At 40.2% G+C, this 21,240-nt stretch overlaps 1 protein-coding gene across 2 annotated transcripts in view; it reads left to right on the top strand.

The window, feature by feature from the left end:
- ARMC2 (armadillo repeat containing 2) overlaps positions 1-21,240 on the top strand; it is an 86,300-nt gene that overhangs the window by 13,277 nt on the left and 51,783 nt on the right. The window contains exons 3-5 of one of the 2 annotated variants that reach the window (XM_083176926.1): positions 14,223-14,295; positions 14,492-14,666; positions 18,978-19,134. In XM_083176926.1, the coding sequence (XP_083033052.1) occupies positions 14,223-14,295; positions 14,492-14,666; positions 18,978-19,134 (405 nt within the window). The remainder of the gene's footprint in view (positions 1-14,222; positions 14,296-14,491; positions 14,667-18,977; positions 19,135-21,240) is intronic. The other variant, XM_083176927.1, reaches the window with a different exon arrangement.

Here is a 21,240-nt window from a genome sequence, read left to right as displayed (position 1 = left end):
TAAGCATTCTAAAAAGCTGTAACACATGAATTTGAGAAAGCTGTATTTGTAATACATGTGTTGCGCAGCTAAGAGTTTTGAGAGAGAGTGACCCTACAGTTTGTAGGGTCACCAAAGCCATATTAGGTGAATGAGTGAGGGGGTCATGCGGTTGGTTACCATCTGTTTGGGATTCCCCATGGACAGTCTGGAATGGTAAGAACTTTCCAAAGTCACAATGGTTTACAGAAGAAAACAAACTTGTCGGCGCTGGATTAGTTGTCACAGTTGATAGATTCCTCAGTCAATATTCGGTGTACATGCAAAACAGATGTAAATGCTATGTATCAGAATTGGATATGAATGTAAGGGTTATAGTGATAGAGCCGGTGATTTTTTTTTTTTAGAGTGATTTTTAGAGGTAATCCGTACCCAACTCACAAGAAATTGGGAGGAGAAACACCTATCAAGGTATCTTTTTGTGATAAATCTTTCAGAATCACTACGTGCTGTATAGATCCCAAAAACAGACCGTGTATTCGTTGAGGGATGCGTACCGTACTCACTCTAGCAAGAGGTTAAGTGAAGCATATAACGGTTTCTTTTGTGTGAAGTTGACTAAGGGGTCACCACTTAAACTGTAATCAGATATGCTCTATACCAGAAAAGAGTCACGCTTCCTCAGATGTACGGTACGTACTCACTAGATGCATGAATTGTTTGAAGCATATAAAGGTATTTTTTGGGGGGATACTTTATTCCTTTTCAGATCTCATTTCCCACAGGCAGTGGTAAGCCGTGAGAGAGGAAAGGAAAAAGGTCTCATTCATAGTCCAAAAAAGGGTTAACAAACAATAAAACAATGGGTAAAAACAATCACCTGAAGAGCGGTCACATTGGCCAATGACCGCATACACAGGGAGACAGCTTACACCAATGTAATCTCAATCACTCCTGGCCAACATGTTTCAACGGCTACTGCCGTCTTTCTCAAGGCTGTGGAGTGACTGAGTTCAGGGAGGTGTATATACCAGAATGGAGGAGTTACTTCCAGGTCATGGAGGTCAAAGCAGAACACCGTAAATTACGGGTTAATGCTGCCTCTAAATGGATGATATTAGGGATGTGGAATGTAATGTAATAAAGTGCGCTAGTGTGGATAAAAACGTCCGGTACTTGTGTATTATCTGGGCGCCCATTGCATCGCATGCCCTATTGAATGGTATGCGATGCGATGCGATGGGACCCGATTTTCCCTTGAAATGATCGGGAGTGCTAGTAAAGTACAAATCATTATCTTTCTATTTAATCATTATCTTAATTGTTCATGGTGTATTTATTGTAATTTTATTGGCCTGTCATTGCCTCTGTTATTGTTCATTTTAAATTATATTTATTGTTTTATTTAATCATTATCTTTCTATTTAATCATTATCTTTATTGTTCCTATTTAATCATTATTTCGTAAAAATTAATACAGTTTTTCGTGTACACCTGTTGTCATTACTGTCTGAGATGATTGATATTGGTGGTGTGAATGTGTCCACAAGGCCCCCAACCAGCCCACTATCAACGCCAACCCGAAGCATGTGAGCGCAGCGAGCACGCGAGGGGCGGCATTACGCGTCCTCCGACCTTTTCATACCCCCAGTATCCACGTTGGCGTGGAGTTGATTTTATATAGTGTGGCGAGCCACCGAGCCCGAAGCGTGGCGAGCGGATGCGGAATAGGAACCCGAAGCGTGGCGAGCCCCACGAGGGGACGCCGAATATATGTAAAGTAATCCATATCCCCTCGCCACACTATATGAATTCAACTCCACGCCGACTTGGATACTGGGGGTATGAAAAGGTCGGGACGTGTACTGCCGCCCCTCGCAGGCTCACTGTGCTCGCCAAGCTTCGGGATGGCATTGATAGTGGGGGTGGCGTTAACAATGGGGGGCATTTCACATACTAATCACCCATCAGGGTGGCTGTATCACCGTGAGTGCATACTATTTATAGAAACCATTTAAGCTCAAATTCGTGGTTTAGGCCAGATGGCGATAGTGATACGTTGAAAATCCATCTAATTTCTGTTTTGGCTAAACGAATATCTCTATGTTTGTAACGCCAGTTGGTTTTAACAGCTTCTAGATCCCAAAAGCCTGTAATAAAATTTGTAGAGCACTCATGATGATTCTTAAAATGTAGGTAAAATGGATGTTCTTTGTATCCTTTTTTAATATTCCTGACATGTTCAGCTAGGCGTATTTTTAAATTTATTTTTGTCTTGCCGACGTAGATTTTATTACAGGAACACTGAAAGGCGTAAACCACGTAATTCGAGTTACAGATAATGATTTGTTGCAGTTTAGAAATACGAATACTTAAATTAATTTTGGTGAACTTCCTTATGGATGATGGACAAAATTTACACATGCTGCAGTCTCCACAGCGGTGGAAACCTTTATTCCTCGTTAAGATGCCAGTAGGCTGTGTCTAGAATGCACTGGCGACCAATTTATCTCTTAGATTGGTGGCTCTTCTATAGATAAATTTATGAGTTGTTGGAAGAATATTAACCAAGACAGGATCCTCCAATAACAGCTTCCAATTTTTCCTAAAGATTTGTTCTATTAATGTATGATAGCTGGTAATTGGTACAAGAAAAGGGTGGTAGACTGCGCTCATTGATGACAGAGTGAGGAATTAAAATAGTATTTTAATTATACAAATAGCTTGCTATAATAAACACATAAAATACAATGTACACAATATAAAAGGAGGGGGAGGGGAAAGGGCAGAGGTGTTGAAAATTGCTGCATCCACTATTATTGTGATATCACCTTATTTAGAGTCCACAGTCCAATGGATATCGGATGAAGTGAGGAGCAGATGAATATATCGGTGCCTGGCCGTAGCGGTACTCAAATGTAGTTTTCTCCCGATTGTAGTAGGGGGTAGCGACCCTCCCAACTTGGATGAGAAGTATTGGTTGAGTGTGCGCTGTACGACTCTGGGTGGGTATTAGATAGGCGGCTTGCCTTCAAGAGGTGAGTGCCTCACTCCAGGTCGGTGGGGACGATGATAGTAGGCAAATAGAAATCTCCAGACGGTTCTCAGTGGAAAAAGGTGGTAGTGGAAGGCAGCGTTTTGTGGTGGGCAGTTAGGAGCCTGGGCCAACGCGTTTCACTGCACAGAGCAGCTTTTTCAACTGATTTGTTGCAGTTTAAAAATACGAATACTTAAATTAATTTTGGTGAACTTCCTTATGGATGATGGACAAAATTTACACATGCTGCAGTCTCCACAACGGTGGAAACCTTTATTCCTCGTTAAGATGCCAGTAGGCTGTGTCTAGAAAGCACTGGCGACCAATTTATCTCTTAGATTGGTGGCTCTTCTATAGATAAATTTATGAGTTGTTGGAAGAATATTAACCAAGACAGGATCCTCCAATAACAGCTTCCAATTTTTCTTAAAGATTTGTTCTATTGATGTATGATAGCTGGTAATTGGTTATATGAAGGCTATTTCATAGGGTTTATTGGAAGGTTGTGAGTTAGATGTATTGGTGGTAAGTTTATCTCTAGGGAGGTGACGGGTAGTATCCAAAGCTTTTTCAATAAGGTCGGTGTTATACCCTTTATTCAAGAACTTATTTTTCATTATTCTAGCACTATCTTCAAAATTATTAGTAGTTGAACAATTTTCTTTCAGGCGTATAAATTGACCCTTCGGTACATTAGAAATCCATTTTTTTTAATTTTGAAAAAAAAAAATTGATTGATGTATGTATTTCAGTCTGAGGGCTTTACATACCCTGGTGTTTCTAATTTACCTTCAACATAGATTCTTAAATCTAGAAAGTTAACCTCCGTTTTGCTTATATTAAATGTAAGTTTTTATATTTAAAGTATTAGTGTTGAGGTAAGTACAGAACTCCATAAAAGTACTTTCATCTCCCCTCCAAACAAACAGCACATCATCGATGTAGCACCACCATTGGACCAGATTTACACCCCAGCTATGCCCATGCCAGACCATGGAATCTGGCATGGGCATAGCTGGGGCATTGGCATAGCTGGGGGCAAATCTGGTCCCCATTGCTGTCCCCACCTCCTGATTGTAGTAACAACCATCAAAATGAAAGTAGTTATTGTGTAATATAAAATCAATACTTTCTATTAACAGGTTTTGTAAATCCGGAACAGTATCTGTCTGGCCCAAGGTGTTTTTAATGGCCTCCAGTCCATCACAATGATTAATTATTGTGTAAAGGGATATGACGTCAGCTGTAATTAAACAGTAATCCTCTTCCCACTTTATACTTTGTAATTTATTAAGAACATTGTTGGTGTCCTTAAGGTGGGATAAGTTGTTCAAGACCAAGGGCTGGAGGTGATGGTCTACAAAGTAGGACAAGTTGGCGGTTAGACTATTAGTACCAGCTATAATTGGTCGCCCTGGCGGATTAATACTACACTTATGTATTTTGGGTAACAGATAAAGTACCAGAACAGAAAAATCTTCCATAATCAAAAATTCTGCGGTTTCGCTGGGTATGGTTGCCTGATCCGAGGACATATGTCCTTGCCATCAATGACCGGATCACAACAAATTTTATTTCTTTCCCCAGTGCAGGGATTACTGTACTTAACCCCCTTCTATGACTGCCCAGCCATGTCATACACAGCAGAGATGCCATCAGTAGGTTCCAGCAGATGATTTCATTCACAGATGGCACGTCAGTGGCTATCAAACACCACTTCTGCTCACCACCTGACGTTCCCCACGACACTGCTCCTTCTCTGATGCTTAGTGTTGTGGGATGACAAGTCTTCGGTGTAAATGTACTAAAGCGTGTGTTTTTAGAAGTGAGAGATATTGCCTATAGCAACCAATCAGATTCTAGCTATTATACTCTAGAACCTTGATGGCTAACCTTGACTCCATCTGTTGTTAAACTACACATTCCATCATGCTCTGCTTTAGTTTTTCTATTTGGCCATGCTAAATCTGATGCAGAGCATGCTGGGATGTGTAGTTCAACAACAGCTGGAGTGTCAAGGTTAGTCATCAAGGCTCTAGAACGTGTACGATAAATAAGTAGTGGCTATTGGCAACACTTCTAAAAACTGACCCTTTAGAAAATTTCCCCCTAGGTGTAAATTCCGTTCGATCGGGCTGAGAAATCAGGTGAAATCGCCCCAAATTTCATGTGTAAGACATCTGATCTGATGCCTGGTCCCGAATGCATCGGAGTCGGAGGTTGGACCTGTTGCTAGTCAAGCCTCTGACTCTGCCCCCATTCCAGTGCCTGGGAACAGGGTTGCAAGCACTACATTGCATGTGAAAGGTCCCGGGTGGCTCAAGGTGGATTGGATGGCCATAAACTGCTGATACCTTAACAGGTAAACGCGTCCCTTCGCGGGCTTCACAGGTATCCGCGTCCGCTCGCCACGCTTCGAGCTCGGTGGCTCGCTGCGCTTGCCACACTAATCTATTCTCAACTCCACGCCGACGTGGATAGTGGGGGTATGAAAAGGTCGTAGGACGCGTACCGCCGCCCCTCGCGGGCTCGCTGCGCTCACCACGCTTCGGGTTCACGTTTATAGTGGGGGGGTGGCGTGGGGTGCATTTAACATTGTAAGCACCCATTAGGGTGCTCAAAAGCACCCTTTAGGGTGCTTATACGATTTTTGATCGTATAGGGGGTCAAAATCGCATCGCATGCCATCGGGTACATGGCATGCGATGCGATACGTTCATCGTACGATGTACATCGGGGGCGCCGCTATAATACACAAGTATCACAGTGCTTTAGCTATCCCTGGAAAAAATGTCATGGCACTAGACTCTGTCACGGAGCTAGGGTAACATAGAATTTAAAGACAGATAAGAACCACTTGACCCATCTAGTCTTCCCCCAAACACATGTAGACACACTTACACACTAGGGTTAACGTTAACCAGGAGCCAATTAACCTACTAGTATATTTTTGGAGTGTGGGAGGAAACCAGAGTACCTGGAGAAAACCCAGTAAGCACGGAGAGCATATATATACTACACACAGTTAGGGAAGCCAGTAAAGCTAACCATTACACCAACTATACTTGCATACTAGTGACCCTAGTGCTCAGAGTCTTGTGTACTGCCAGCTGGAGAGGATGGGGCCCAGGCGGAGACTGCACACATGACCCTTCCTCATTTAATATGCCCATGCCCAAGCTCCATTAAGTATATTTTGCAAATCCAATGTACAGTCAGCCATGTGTACAGTAGTAGTGATGTTTATGTAGTAGATGTGTCCTTCAGGTCTTGTGCGACTTACTGGGCGATTTTTTTTTTTCTTACTTCTTTGTACTCAAGAACAGTGTCTTGGCCGTAATGCAATGTGACCAGGATGCTCCAAGATTGTGTATATCTGTGTGCATCTGAGTATGCATTTGTAGTGCACTTCGAATGGAACTTGGCATGGAAAATGCTGCAGTTGCTACATGGTCACACACAGATATAGAAATGTTGCATATCAAAATAATCATTGCGGTTTCCTGGTGCATTCTAGTTGACTATTTTTGGGGGTGAAAAAAATCACATGAGATCTTGCGCACCAACAGGTGCTGTGTGGTGGGACTGCAGCAATAATGTATGAGGACCAATCTATAGGTTAGAAGAAGTTTCTCCTTGATGGTAAATTTATGTTTAAGAATATTAAAAGACATTAGAGTGAGATTACCCCGGGCCCATGAGAGCAGGATTGTTGTGTGTCCCAGGTTATCCAAACCAGTCCAGTTTTATATGCAGCATATTTGGTATTTAGAACTTTTTGAACCTGGTTAGCAGATGCTTCAAAAGTGATAAAATGGAGTGCGATAAACAACCAACCAATCAGCTTCCATCTGACATTTTTCAAACACAGTTGGTGACATGGCAGGTAGGAGCTGATTGGCTGGCTGTTTATCACTCTCCATTTTATTACTTTTGAAGTTTAGTGCATCTGGGCCTGTAGCGGGCTATTCAATTAGCTCCAATGCTGGCACTTTTTAAGGTCCTGTGGCCCTGTTAATGCTGGAATCTTTGAACTTTTCAAGGATTCTGTGCGTTAACATCAGTTGAAGTTAAGTCGTAAACCTGCCTTTCAGGAGAAGTGGGTAGGCTAATTGAATAGCCTTCTTCATTTAAAGCCTGATGCTACCTCCGTTAATTAGCTGCAGTAAATTACCATTTGTAATTGAATTGACCCCTTAGGCAGGTATTCAATGCCCTAATTCGTCCTGTGCAGTGAATTCTGTTTTGGATTTTCTGCACAATCGCCATGTTCCGGAGGACTGGTGCATTCGCTGCCAGCCCTAACTCACCCTCTATTCAACGCCTCAGGGGCTCGCTGCCCCTGGCAGCAAATTTTAACCCCCCCCCCCCCCGGCGAATGCCGCAGGGAGCCGAGGGGCGGGGCAGGCAGGGAGATGGAAGCCCTCCTTCACACTGTGGAGGTGGAGGGCTGGCAGGGTCACAGGGAGAGCCCCCCGAGAGCTGGCAGGGGACTGAGATAGTAGCCGCTGCACTCACTGGTCCCGATCCTGCATATGTAATGATCGGGACCAGAGTGCAGTGAATATATGAATATTAATGAGCAGCTCCCAGCCCTCTGCTGGCGAATGTGTAAAAAAAAAAAAAAAAAGTTTTCTTCTTTATTTTAAAAGATCACATTCCAGTTCACCGAAAAAAGATGACGAATGCAAAATGGTGAGACATGGCGAAAATCACTGGAGAAAGCAGTTCTCCATTTGAGCATTGCATACACTCTCGGCGAATTTGACTAAAAACCCCATTGAAAACCACCGGCGAATTGCGGCGAATCGCACACGGCGAATCAACAGATCTTCGCTGTTCATTTTCAGCGAATTGTCTCCATTGAATAGGGCAAATTGTTTTTTATGAGAGAAAATTCGCCATTACCCCGGCGAATTGCCAGATTCGCTGTAGCTGTAAAATACGTCGAATCTGAGGCATTGAATATTGGCCTTAGGGGTAATAGATTCATGTATTTGTAACACCTCAATGAAAAAAACAATTTTGTAGCCTCAATAGGCTCTGCTTGGGAGTTTGATGCACATCTAGTGTGTGTTTCTCAATTATTCAACCCCTACAAATGAATCTTAAACTAGAGAATAAAGAATGAATAAAATGTTATTTATCAAATAACTAAAAAGCAAGAAATTAAAGGGCATGTGAACAGTACAAGTGTGTTGTAATTATTACTTTTTTTATTTATTTTTTTAACCTGCCATTTTACCTTTTTATAGCAGGATATGGGCACACCTTCTCTAAGCAAGGGTGGGCAACACCCTCTCCGAAGCAGGGGTGTATGATGCCTTCCCATTGAGTGTATCAATCTTGAAGCCCTTGTCCACTCCTAGCTTCTCGGAAAAGAGGACAGTTGGTAGATGAAGATTACTTCCATGTGTGATCAGCATGCATGCTGTTGATACATACAAATTTCAAGTGTTTTTTTTTTATAACCCCTTGGGGTTAATCCTATTGAGTGCGGATGATTCACAAGTTTAAATCATCACGGCATCTGGTGCACTTTATGGTGGGCTGAATTCTCTTAAAAGCACTCGCACCTCCATTGGGGTGCGAGCCATATTTAAGCGATTCAGCCCAGTGAAGTGTGTGAGAGCGGGCTGAATCGGGTGCTGTATCCAGCATTTAAAAGCATGAAAACGGCACCTGAATGGTACCTCGCACCCTTTGGACCGAACAGGATCGACCCCTTTGAGTGCCAAGTGAATTTGCTAAAATTGGTGTGAAAATTGCCAAGAAAACAATTTTTTTTATCCATCATAATGACCTGTAATGTTTACCTTATATAGGAAATATCTTTTTTTACACATTTTTTATTTGAATTTATATCACACATGAGAGCGACGCTGCCATTTTTAGCAGATATTTTGCACATCTTTCACAGAAATGTTGACACTCAAATGGTTAATGGTCTTTAATCTGTAAAATAAGATCAGATTTGCATATATAATGTTCAGTCATGCAGCACAATTTATTAGGTGTATGGTGTGTTATTGCTATAAATGAATGTGACAATTAAAGCCTGTGAGATGCTATTTTACTTTGCATACATATTTTTACTTTCATGTTGAGCTTTCACGTTTCCGTAGCATAAAACATGATCACAACTGCACAGCAGTTTGGAATTGGGAACATTGAAAATGAGATGTGTTGTAGATGGATGACATGTGATGAGATAGCCAGTGCTCAGACCCATGAACACTTTCTCCTGTGGCAAAATCTCCTGATCAATTTTTTTTTCCTTCGGTGAGAAGGTGGAGAAACCATTCACACCTGACCACTGTTAATGCTTTTTATCTCAAAATATTAGCCATAGAATGTATGGATGGTTTCTAAATAGACTCCATAATAGTACCCTAAAATAAAGAGGAGCCAATAATTATTTTTCTTTTTAAGTTAAATATATGGGAATTTATGTAACCCTGTTTTTGGAACACGTTGATACTGTGAAACATATTTTCTGTTCAAAAGGAAAATTTACATAAATTGATCCAAGTGACACGATGTACAGAGACATCTTACACAAATTACTATTTGTTGCCACTATTACCAAATGTGAATGCTAAGGGATGGATTCATTATTATATTATATCATTAAAGTGATCCAATATTAGACTTATTACTCAAACGTAATGGATTGTAGAACAGGGCCCAAAATAACCCAATTTAATAAGCTGAGCCTTTAAAGAGAAATGAAACTCGAAAATAAGCTGCAGCTGTTTTAATAATATGAACTGTAACCACTTACTCGTGGTAATGTTAATGCTGGATCATTGTTTGAAATGTTCCTTATTTAATTTTGTTTACACACAAAATTAGGTCATATTCAATAAAAATACGATTGTGGTTTTTTTTTTTTTTTTTTTTTTTGTATTGCCTTTTATTATTTTTCCCCCTAATTTGATTGCTATCCATTTTCTCAGTTCTTCATTTTCACCCGTTATGTCCTTTTGCATGTCTTTCCATTCAACGTCTCCCATTTTGTTTAATCTTCTACCCAGTTTGTTTTTCTTTCAGATCATTTTATCTTCAACGTTTTGTCTCTGTTGATCTAGTATTCTGTTTCTATGCACCATACTACCATTTTGCCTCCATAATTAATTGCCATTTAACTGGTACTATTCTTATGCTGCATTGCCACTTCTGGTATTGCATCTACTGTACTACCTTTTATTGTATTAATATTTTTTCTGCTATGCCACTCTATTTCCTTATCCACCTTATCTCATCTGTCATTTTAACCTCCCCACCATGACCATCTGCAGCGTTTATCGTTTGCTTATATTACCTGCAATATGTATATAAAAGACCACATGTATATAAAAGACCACAGATAAGGGTGTCCTCTGATAAATATTATTTATAGGGAGAGAACATAGAAGAAGGATAAAAGATTTGTCTCCCAAAGGCAAGGTTGGAAAAAATAATAATTTTTGGGGGGGTGTTTTTCTTTTTTTTGCATTAATGTTTTGATGGAAAATGTTTTAATCCTGTTTGTTTTAATAATAGTGAAACATTGCTATATATTAGAAACCTTTGTTTTAAAGCTTTCTAACAGTAACCATCCAAAGTTATTAGGCTTTGGTATGATTTATTTGAAATCAATAAAACCAATTTTAGTGTTTAAAAAACAAAACAAAAAAACATTTGGTTTAAACCAGCCAACCCTGCCCAGCGGTAATGCTATCTGCTAACTAAACTCAGTGGAACGCACTCCCTCGCTCCATTAGACTCTCCCCGACCTTGCAAAGCTTCAAACGGGCACTGAAAACTCATCTATTCATCAAAGCGTACCCTTCCACTGCATAAACCAGCTGGTTCTCCGACCCCTTGCCTTTTTACATCCTGCTATCTAACCACCACCCACTCACGTGCACCTCTTGTAATCTGTCTGTCTCCCCTTCCTACTAGATTGTAAGCTCCTCTGAGCAGGGCCCTCTTTCCTCCTGTTGTCAAAGCCCTCTTCTCTTCACATTTCACTCACAGCTCTCCTATACTCAAACACTCAGTGACCATCTTCGTCTGCATACTCATCTCCATCATTGGCCTTAAGCCTCTAGTTGTATGTTGATTGAGTCCTCACTACTTATATTTAAGCTGTAATGTGTATTGAACTGTGTCGCTTTTTATTTGTACTCTATTTTTGTTATTTATTCAATGTTATGCCAAGTTTTGTCTCACTGTATTGTTCCTTTGTACGGCGCTGTGAAACACTTGTGGCGCCTTATAAATAAAAGTATAATAATAATAATAAACACATATAGGCGCTGATTCCTGGACCCGGCTGTTCCTTTAGATTAGATTTCTTTGGTATTGGGGGAATTTGGGTTTTTAAATGTGTTTAATGTTTCCAATTTCCCCACCTGCTGCAATGTGTCTGTAAACTATTGGGGCCTTAAGTTTTTCACAGGGACAAACCCTTTTCCTTGCATTGTCCCAGCTAGAGAGCTTTGAGAAATACTATACTGTAGCAGCAATTTTTTTTTAATACTTTAAATTGTTAAAGTCGGAACCAGTATGATAAATTATAGACCTGTTACCGCTGTTGTTTTGAGATCTTTTTAGATGTCTAAATGCCCTTTTAACACTAATTTTCTAATGTATTTAATTCACTTTAAAACATGAACAGAGCTTGATTAAGGATTCCAGCTACCCTGGGCTAATACCTTATTAGCTTCCCCCTCTCAATGCATTTTCAGCAAACAATATATTTAAAACTTCTCTGACTTATTTTTCATAATACAATTTTATTGAAGCAATGCATAAATAATTAAACATTAAACAAAATCAATATGATAAATAACTGTTTACAGATAAAAAAAAGCCCAACATGATGTGGTTCAATGGAACAATGAGATATGAGTAAAATACAGATAATTGTATGGTTACATAGTAGGTAAGGCTGAAAAAAGACTTGCGTCCATCTAGTTTAACCTGGTATAGATATCCATTGCTGATTTGGTAGGTTCTGGTATTTTACAGACAAATTATATTTCTTATTTGTACCCATGGATGTTTTTCTCCAGTAAATGTTTGTCCAACTTTGCCTTGAACGCATTTAATGAGCCAGCCGTTACCACCTCTCTGGGAAGAGAGTTCCAGAGTTTGACTGTTCTGACTGTAAAGAAATTCTACTAGCTGAATGAAATCTTTTTTCTTCTAATCTATACTCATGCCCTCGCAGCCTAGATTCCTTTCTAGTAGAAAATAGGGTATGTGACAGTTCCTTATATTGGCCCTTGATATACTTGTACATGTTGAGCATGTCCCCCCTTAAACGTCTCTTTTCTAATGTAAATAGTCCCAAATTGCTTAATCTCTCCCCGTAGCTTAAATTCTCCATTCCCCTAATAAGCTTTGTTGCACGCCTTTGGACTTTTTCTAATTCTATGATGTCCTTTTTATAGTGTGGGGCCCAGAACTGTACTCCGTACTCTAGGTGAGGTCTCCTAGGAGGGTATGACAGTAGTAGGCCCAGTAGAGTGACAAAAGAGGCATGTACACAAATTACAGGTCAAGGTAAAATATGAAGAAAAATCCCCCCCCCTTCCCTAATTGCACTGAAATCAGAGGATTGCCCCCATCCATTTGTAGAAGATACCAGTAAGGGGTACATAAGGAATTTCTACCTCCACCAATACCTTGTGAAAGAGATAAATAGTTTTGTTTTAAAAAGAGATAAAGTAGGGAGTCTGGGATGTATCCACACCTGTGGGGTAGACTTACGGGCAGCTGCACTAATTGCCAGCATTAGTTGACTGTCTCCCTTTTGAGATTCAAAGCCCACACAAGCCCATTCAAGGGTTAATGACATAATTAACCAGATGTTCTCAGGAATAATTGAGCACTTGCAATAAATATCTATGAATTGGCAGACATGACCCTAAGCAGTGGAGTAGATCGGCCTGGGACTGGCCACATTTGAAGCAGGAGTGAGGTGATTAAAGCCTTATTATAAACCTCCTATGTGGGGACAAGTAAGATCTATGTAGTATGCAAGGTAATTCTGTGTGTGGACCATAGGCGCTCATAATGATAGTGAAATATAATTTATATTGCTGAATAAGTATAAAATGTGCAATAAACCATGAACATGCTTATAAAATATATAAAAGAGCAATAACCGTATAGCAAGGGAATCGTTTTAGTCTGTAGGAATGTCCTTATCCAGATCCAGATGTTGAAGCCAGTGGTGGTACATGAGGAGGGTAATTTTTCCGGTCCTGGACATTTGGAACCAAATAGCTGCTTTGAAGAAAAGCGATGGGAGGCTTGAAACGCATCGGTTTTTGTGACTTGTACAACCAAGGAATGTGGGGTTGCCACCCAGACCACAGTCCTTGGAGCCAGCAGTGTGTTTTATCATCCTGCCCATATACCCGCTGGCTCCAACATCACCTAATTACTTTGCATACTCTACCTCATTACTCAACTAGGAAGACCAGGGACGTGCGGTGAGGTAAATGGCTCAAGAGTCCCTGGCAAGTACTAGAGCCAGATATGCACAAAATATATGATCCATGGGGTACATGCCGGCATTATACACATGTGCAGCAGTATACACTGCTGGAGATTCGCTGAGTTTTGATAAGAGATGTGTAGAAAAGATAGCAAGGTGATGCATTGCCTCACCTGCCATGGACTTTTTACTCCAGAGTTTTGACTATAAAAATGATTAGAATAATAAAAATAAGATTTTTTTTAAATAAATTGTTTGTATTTTTGACATACTTTATCAATTCAAAATGCCCGCATACACGCTAGTATGACAGGAAAGGCTGTGCCTCCCCTGCCTCACCCCACCGCACGCCACTGAGGAAGACCACAGGTGCGCATAACAAGTGCAGCAACAGCACAGTGCGCTGAGGAGAAGTTCTCATACCATTGCATCAAGATCTATGCAGTAGATTGAGGAACATCTCTGTATACATGGGTAGAGGAAGGCATGTGACTTGACCTAGTATATGCTTTTAACAGATCAATTATCTACAGGCCCTGAAGTATGCAATATGTGTTTTTGCTTCTCATTCATTAACATGTTTCAAAAACAGTGCTTGTTTTCGGTCACCAGAGAGAAAGTTGAACTATTACACTTTATTACCCACATCATGCTCACAATCCTGTGTTTTGCTTAAAGCATATTTAATCATCTCTTTTGTCCCTCTTCCAGCTTGCATTCTTGTAGTTTTGACTCTCCTGACTCTAGACCTGTCTCTGGGACACGCCTGAGCCCCTTGCCGCATGTAAGTAGAGGTCCAAGTTGCGCTTTTTCTTTACATTAAATTTTGCTGCATCAAAATAGGTATGATTCAAGATCTGTAGACCAATCATTATTTAGATTTACTAGTAAAAAACAGCAACCAAAAATAAGAAGTAAAAGGCAATGATAATTTATTCATTCATTAATTTATTCATTCATTCCATCGTTTTCATTTGCAGAAGCCAAAGCTCCCTGTATCCTCAGTTACAGATGATGATGATATTGTACCAACAATCCCACAACCACCATCACATTCAGTGCAAGCTAGGAGGCTCAATGTATCTCATCCACGCTTGCTCAAAGCTACATCTCATGGAAGCCTATGGAATGATTCTCAGTTTTACCCTGGAGAGGGTATGTGTGTGTTTGTGTGAAGCCAAATTAAAGCAGTGACTCTCTGTATGGCCTGGACATAGGGGTACATTTACTAAAGCTTCTAAAAATTAAAAAAGGGGATGTTGCCCATAGCAACCAATCAGATTATATCTGTCATTTTTAGGATGCAATAGAGAAATGATTGACAGAATCTAATTGGCTGCTATGGGAAGCCTTAGTAAATTTACCCCACAGTGTCCAACCTACTTTTTTGCTTTGAGTGTCTCAGTGACATATTATGTTTTAGACTACTGATGACTATATTTTATTGCATGCGTTGGTCCAGTCCAATGCAGATGCCAGTGTAACAGCATCAACACACAGGCTGGTATTCAATTACCCCTGATCATTGACTGGGGGTAATTGTCTCGCAGTGGGCTATTCGATTAGCCCCCATAAGCTGGCGCGTGCTTTGGCTTATTGGAAATTTTGTTTCACCCGATTCTGGAGAAGAACAGGATTTTTTTTTGTCCAGGAAAAACAGGTTTCACTTGAAATGTTTTTTTTTTTGTTTTTTTTCTTGCATTTAAGTTAGATAGCCCAAGCATCGTGAACCATTGGGAGGCATTCAAATAATTATCAGGATCGGGAGTCGAGGATTTTAAACATACTGTTCTTGTTGCAAGCCCCCGATGGATTGCCATTGATAGATGTCTGTCTGCTGATCATCAGATCGGCATAACAGGGAGTTGCGGCTCTGATGTATGGCCCTTATTAATAATTTTAAATCTGTAACTAAAGTAGTATAATTTTATATGCCATTAATTAGCAATCCCTATACAATATACTGCATTACAGATATTTTAATAAAAAAACAAACTAATTTTAAGTATACAGGATTGAATGGCCTTTACTTTATTCTTGCTAATAAAACTTTTTTGATAGAAGATGTATATTTTGGCATGGGTGATACTGTCATAGGGCAGTATTCAATGAACATAATCGCGGCATGCAGCAAATCCTGTTTAGGATTCGCTGCACTGTCGCCGCGTTCCGGAGAGCTGGAGCCTTCGCTGCCAGCCCTCTCTGTCCCAGTATTCAATGCCGCAGGGGCTTGCTGCCCCTGACGGCGAATCTTAACCCCTGCGGCGTCCCGCAGGGAGCCAGGGGACAGCGGCAGGCAGGGAGACGGAAGTCTGCCTACCTGCCCCACAACGTATGTGGAGGGGAGTAGGGCTCCCCAGGACCCAGGCAGCACGAGCTGCCTCCCCCGGGACAGCCAGCAGGGGACGGGGTATTCACTGCTCCTGACCGTGCATATGTAATGATCGGGAGCAGTGAATATATGAATATCTAATAAGCGGCTCTCGGCCCCCGGCCCCCTGCTGGCTGTTATGTGTAAAAAAAATTATAATAATTTTTAATTAAATATATATTCATGTGCTGTAAGCACATGAATAAAAATAGCATGCCCCCTTCACAGAATAAAATTCCTGATTTTTTTACACCAAATGTAAAAAAACAACAACTTTATTTTAAAAGTTCACATTCCACTTCACCATGAAAAGATGGCGATTTGCTACACGGCGAAAAGTGCACGTTGAATAGGGTGATTCACTTTCTGACACAAAAAATCACCTTCCAACTTGAAAATACCACAAATTCGCCGTGAAACCTGGCGAATTGGCCTCATTGAATACTGCCCATAGAGCCTGACCCATTTCATAAGAATTATCTTTGACATGGTTTAGCATGACCATGATGATATTCTAATAAGATGATGATTGTAGAAAGGTGAAACATGGATTACTTACTACACTCTGTTTGGTGGGCAGTCCCACTTATATACATGTGGAAATGTTCTCACTCATTAGGGAGTGGTCAGCTCTATCAATCAAAATGACCAATCTATTCAGGGGCATTTTAAGAGGTGAGTAAGCCCATGTGCAGTCTTCTCTGCCGTGGAATCCCTTCTCTCTGCCGGCAGCAGTGCAGCACTATAGCATCTGCAGGCTTCTATGTAGGATAATTAACATCGAAATTTAAAATCCAGGGGCCTTTTAACTAAGCCTATGAGAGAGATAATGTACCAGTAAATTAGCTCCTAACTGTCATGTTACAGGCTGTTTTGAAAAATATGAATTAAGAGCTTGTTAGTACTTTGGTTCTCTGCAGTTTAGAGGTTTAAAGTCACTTCCATTTTCTTCATTTTCAAACTCCCATGAATATATACATTTTAAAAGCAGAAAGTGCAATGTCACATCCGGTTGGCTGTATGACATTTATCCAACAACGAACAGCTCTTAATCCTTGACAATGATGAATAGATTCTTGCTGCCTGCAACATTCCTGATTGATTTATTGCTTAGTGAGTGTCCTCTCAGAGCAATTTACTAGCATTTGTTTTTACCTATAATAATGGATTCCACTTTCTGCAGCAATATTATTATTGTTCTCTTTTATTGATAAGGCACCACATTAGTTTTCTAGTACTCTACATATTGGAAAGACTTAGTGCATGGGTCATCATAGGACAACATTCATCTAATCTACAGATCAAGTAATAATGTAGAGATCACAGAGGGATAGAAGGCCTTATACTAGAGGGGAAGAAAATTAGGAGTAGGGGTTGTAGTCATTAGGTCGACACATATAATGTCGACATGCATTTGACCACTGAAGGTTAACATGCTTAGGCCAACACATAAAATAGGTCAACGTGGCTAAGGTCAACAAGGTTGGAAGGTCGACAATGGTAACAGTCAAAATGTTGACGTGAGTTTTTCATGTTTTTTTTATTTGCTGACAGCCGGTATTTCATGCCCTACCATCCACTAGGGATGAATAGGGAGAATAGAATAGGCGAATGGCGTACGCAGTGGTACACTTTGACGGTGTCCATTTTGACTCTGTCAACATTTGGGACAAAAACCATGAAAAACTCATGTCGACCTTAGCCATGTCAACCTATTTTATGTGTTGACTTAAGCCATGTCGACCTTCAGTGGTCATCCCAATGCATAGCGACCTATTATGGGTTGTCCTGATTACCCATACCCTGTAGTCTTGGGTAAATAGAAGAGTTTTGGTTGTATATTAAATGTTGATAGGCTGATTGAGTGTCAACAGCATTCTAGAACCACAAAGAAGAAATCCTGGAGCTACTGTAGGAGGTCATCGGGGAGTGATGGCAGTCATTGTAAGAGGACAGTGGGTGTGAGAAATTGTCTCTGGCAATGAAGCTGGAGAAGTATGGAGGATAGAAATTAAGTAGGCTTTAAAGGTGACTGAAATGAGTTTGCATTTGGTTCTGAGTGGGACAGGGTGTCAGCAGAGCAGTGGGAGATGATAATGAGGTGGGTGAGGTACAGTAGGCAGGTGTTGGCTAGATTGCACTAATCCAGTCTATATAGGCATTCATGAGGTTTCCATGCTGAGAAAAGAGTGGCTCCTGGAAATATTGTGCAAATGGCTCACTGCGACCATTGCAACTTGTGTGTTCTTTGAAAATGTGAAAAATGCTCAAAACAAGAGGAATATACGTGACAGGGGCTCTCCCTGGCAAAATTTGTGTGATGGGGGGCTCTGCCTGGTGCAATTTGTGTGACGGGGGCTTTGACTGGCGCAGTGTATAATGGGGTCTGGATTTGTTACTGATAGGCCCTTATTCAGATCTGATTGCAGTACAAATTTGTTTGGAAAATGGGCAAAACCACGTGCACTGCAGGTGGGGCAGATGTAACATGTGCAGAGAGCGTTAAATTTGGGTGGGGTTTGTTGAAACTGATATCTTAATTGCAGTGTAAAAATAATGCAGCCAGTATTTACCCTGCACAGAAACAAAATAACTCACACAAATCTAACTATCTCTGCACATGTTATATCTGCCGCACCTGCAGTGCACATGGTTTTTCCCATTTTCCAAACACATTTATACTGCAATCAGATCTGAATAAAGGCCATAGACAGAACAGACCTCTTCTCATCAAGTGGGTAAATCATCTGTTCCAAATATCACTGCAAGAGTAACAACCAGTTATTGCTATCATACAGTACTTGAGCCAAAATGCCAGTTTAGCGTGACCTATATCTTTAAAGATAGCATTGTTAGCATATTTGTCATAATGCAGATTGGCTATTGTATTTTGGATACGAATACTGGGCAACTTGACATAAATGAAACAATGTCAGGAGCATACCTAACCTAATCTGTGTGATAATACCTGTACTTTATTTTGCAGACCTGTTCACTGAACAGAAAAATAGCTGGTGCCAAATAAAGTTTATTTAATGAATTTAACTTGTCTGTACTTTTTAAGGACATTTATCATATCATATTTACTGATGCAGGAAAAGACGTTACCGGAGATGCTATCTTGACCACGATGACCTCCTGTGAAGGTGAAATACGCCCCATGCCACAGGAATACAATGTCTGCGTTACCCCAGAAGAACAGGGCAGAGCTACAGAGAAACCAACCCCACCTAACAGCAAAAGGAGGAGCCGGTTTGTATATAACTGTCATTCGTTTCTGTTGACTATTTCAATTATATAGCTGATTATTATTATTATGACATTCTTTTTATTAGTTTGATTTAATTTTTTTTATTTTTTTATTTATTTAACATTATTCATATTAAAAAATATATTTCTATAAATTTACATTTGGATCTGTAAAAAAGGTATATTTGAATATTAATATTGAGGAGCTTTTCACATAACTTTTTTTTTCATCCCAACCTTCCCATCCTCACATTTTCACTGTCACTACTCTAAGTGAAGATACATTGCAGCAGTCGTCATTATGACGGACTTTTAACTAGTGTACGCTGAATTTTGTAAGGGAGAAAAAAAATATACAGATGGAGCGCGCCTCATACAGCGCCAGGAATCACCAGAATGCCCCTGCTGGCGATCGTCGGCAGGGAGGTGCTTCATCTGACTGGGACACGTGAGCGTCTCACATGCACGCACGTCCAAGTCACTCGGCGGCGGGGAGCGGAAACCCTGCCCGTCTCCGCTTCAGGGAGATGGGCAGGGTTAGGGGGGGTTGCGGAGAGCTCCGCTGGAATCGCGGCGGAGACTGGCGTCTCCCGGTTATATCATTGGCCTCCGGCTGAATGAGTCCCGCTCCATCTGTAAATTAAATGGTTATTTGAAGCAATACCAAATATATAATAATCTGTTGCATTCATATATCTAGCAATGATTCATGTTTGCAAATGGCAATTACTTTCTGACCATTGCTTGCCAAATAGTAAAATAGTGATGAAGAGGAATACTTAGATTTTTTTTCTGTTAAAAAAAATAATAATAATCCTGTAGTTCATCAGTTCTTGGTCCTGTTTTTTCTAAAGCTATGTACACACACTTCGTTTTGCTTTAGATTCGATGTTAGATTCTATTTTGTATTAGATCTGGCATTAGATCTTCCCATTCAATTTGGCATTAGATCTGTACTTTTGCATTAGATATCGATTTCGATATCGAATTTGATTTATATTCATGGTACATTGTACAGATTCGATTTACTGGATCGAATTCAATATTTCTTTGGCTGCACAGTCTATTTTTCTTTTCGATTTTGAGAAAACGGGAGCGTGCATCGAATCAAATGCAGATCGAAAGTGTCCTAAAAACCATTTGATGTGGATTCGATTTTGCTTCTATAAGCAAAATCGAATCGAAAACAGGGAAAAATCGAAGCGTGTGTACACAGCTTTAGTCCTCCTGTATTGCTTTGTTAAGCAAGCGCTGTAAACCTTTCAGTTGACAAGACAGACCTCTAGTGGTAAAGGGAAATAAAACCTTTGCTTTAACTATGACTTCCAAAATTCAAGATAACATAACCTGCAGTGAAGAATTTGTTTAACACGGGAAAAAAAAATAATAATGATAAGAAATATCATCTATAATTATAAGAAATATCTATAACTGATTTAATGAGCCATTCACAATTTCACTGGAGTCTTACTGACTGTAAATCATTAAGACTCCCACACTAAGGGGCTCATATATCAACGAGTGATGAAACTTTAAAAAGTCATACTGACTGTGACTAACTGCCACAAATGTCTACAATTATGTGGCTATTTCATTTACAGTACTACAGGTACAAAGGGGATTCAAGATGGTAGGGGTCTATTTATGAACAAGTGATAAAACTCATTGTGAGGGACAAAACTCATTGTGATGGACTGAACTCACTGTGTATGATAAATGGTACTCAATGGACTGAACTCACTGTGTATGATAAATGGTACTCAATCAGTCAATCAGCTCTTGTCGCGTGTTCAGCTCCTAACTGTCATTTGATCTGTACACACCTACAGATCTATCTGTCCAATCTATATGGTGGGAACAAAAACCTGGAAATATGAGTGCAAAGGACTTTCAAAAATGTGCTCCTAAACTCTGGAAAATAGACTCTAATCAATCAATCAATCTGATTAAACAATTGTTTCCAAGCTATTGTTTTTGTCTGTTTCTCAGCATTTGGGAGCAATTGTTGATTGGAATTTGCTCCCATACATTTCCAGGTGTTTTTTTTCTCACCAGACAGATTGAACAGATAAATCTATGTGTGTGTGTGTGTGTGTGTGTGTGTGTGTG

Source organism: Crinia signifera, chromosome 3 (assembly GCF_055691185.1).
Source record: "Crinia signifera chromosome 3, ASM5569118v1, whole genome shotgun sequence".
In the NCBI taxonomy this organism is placed as follows: Eukaryota; Metazoa; Chordata; class Amphibia; order Anura; family Myobatrachidae; genus Crinia; species Crinia signifera.
The sequence above is the reverse complement of the archived record's forward strand: the minus strand, read 5'-3'. Positions and strand labels throughout refer to the sequence as shown.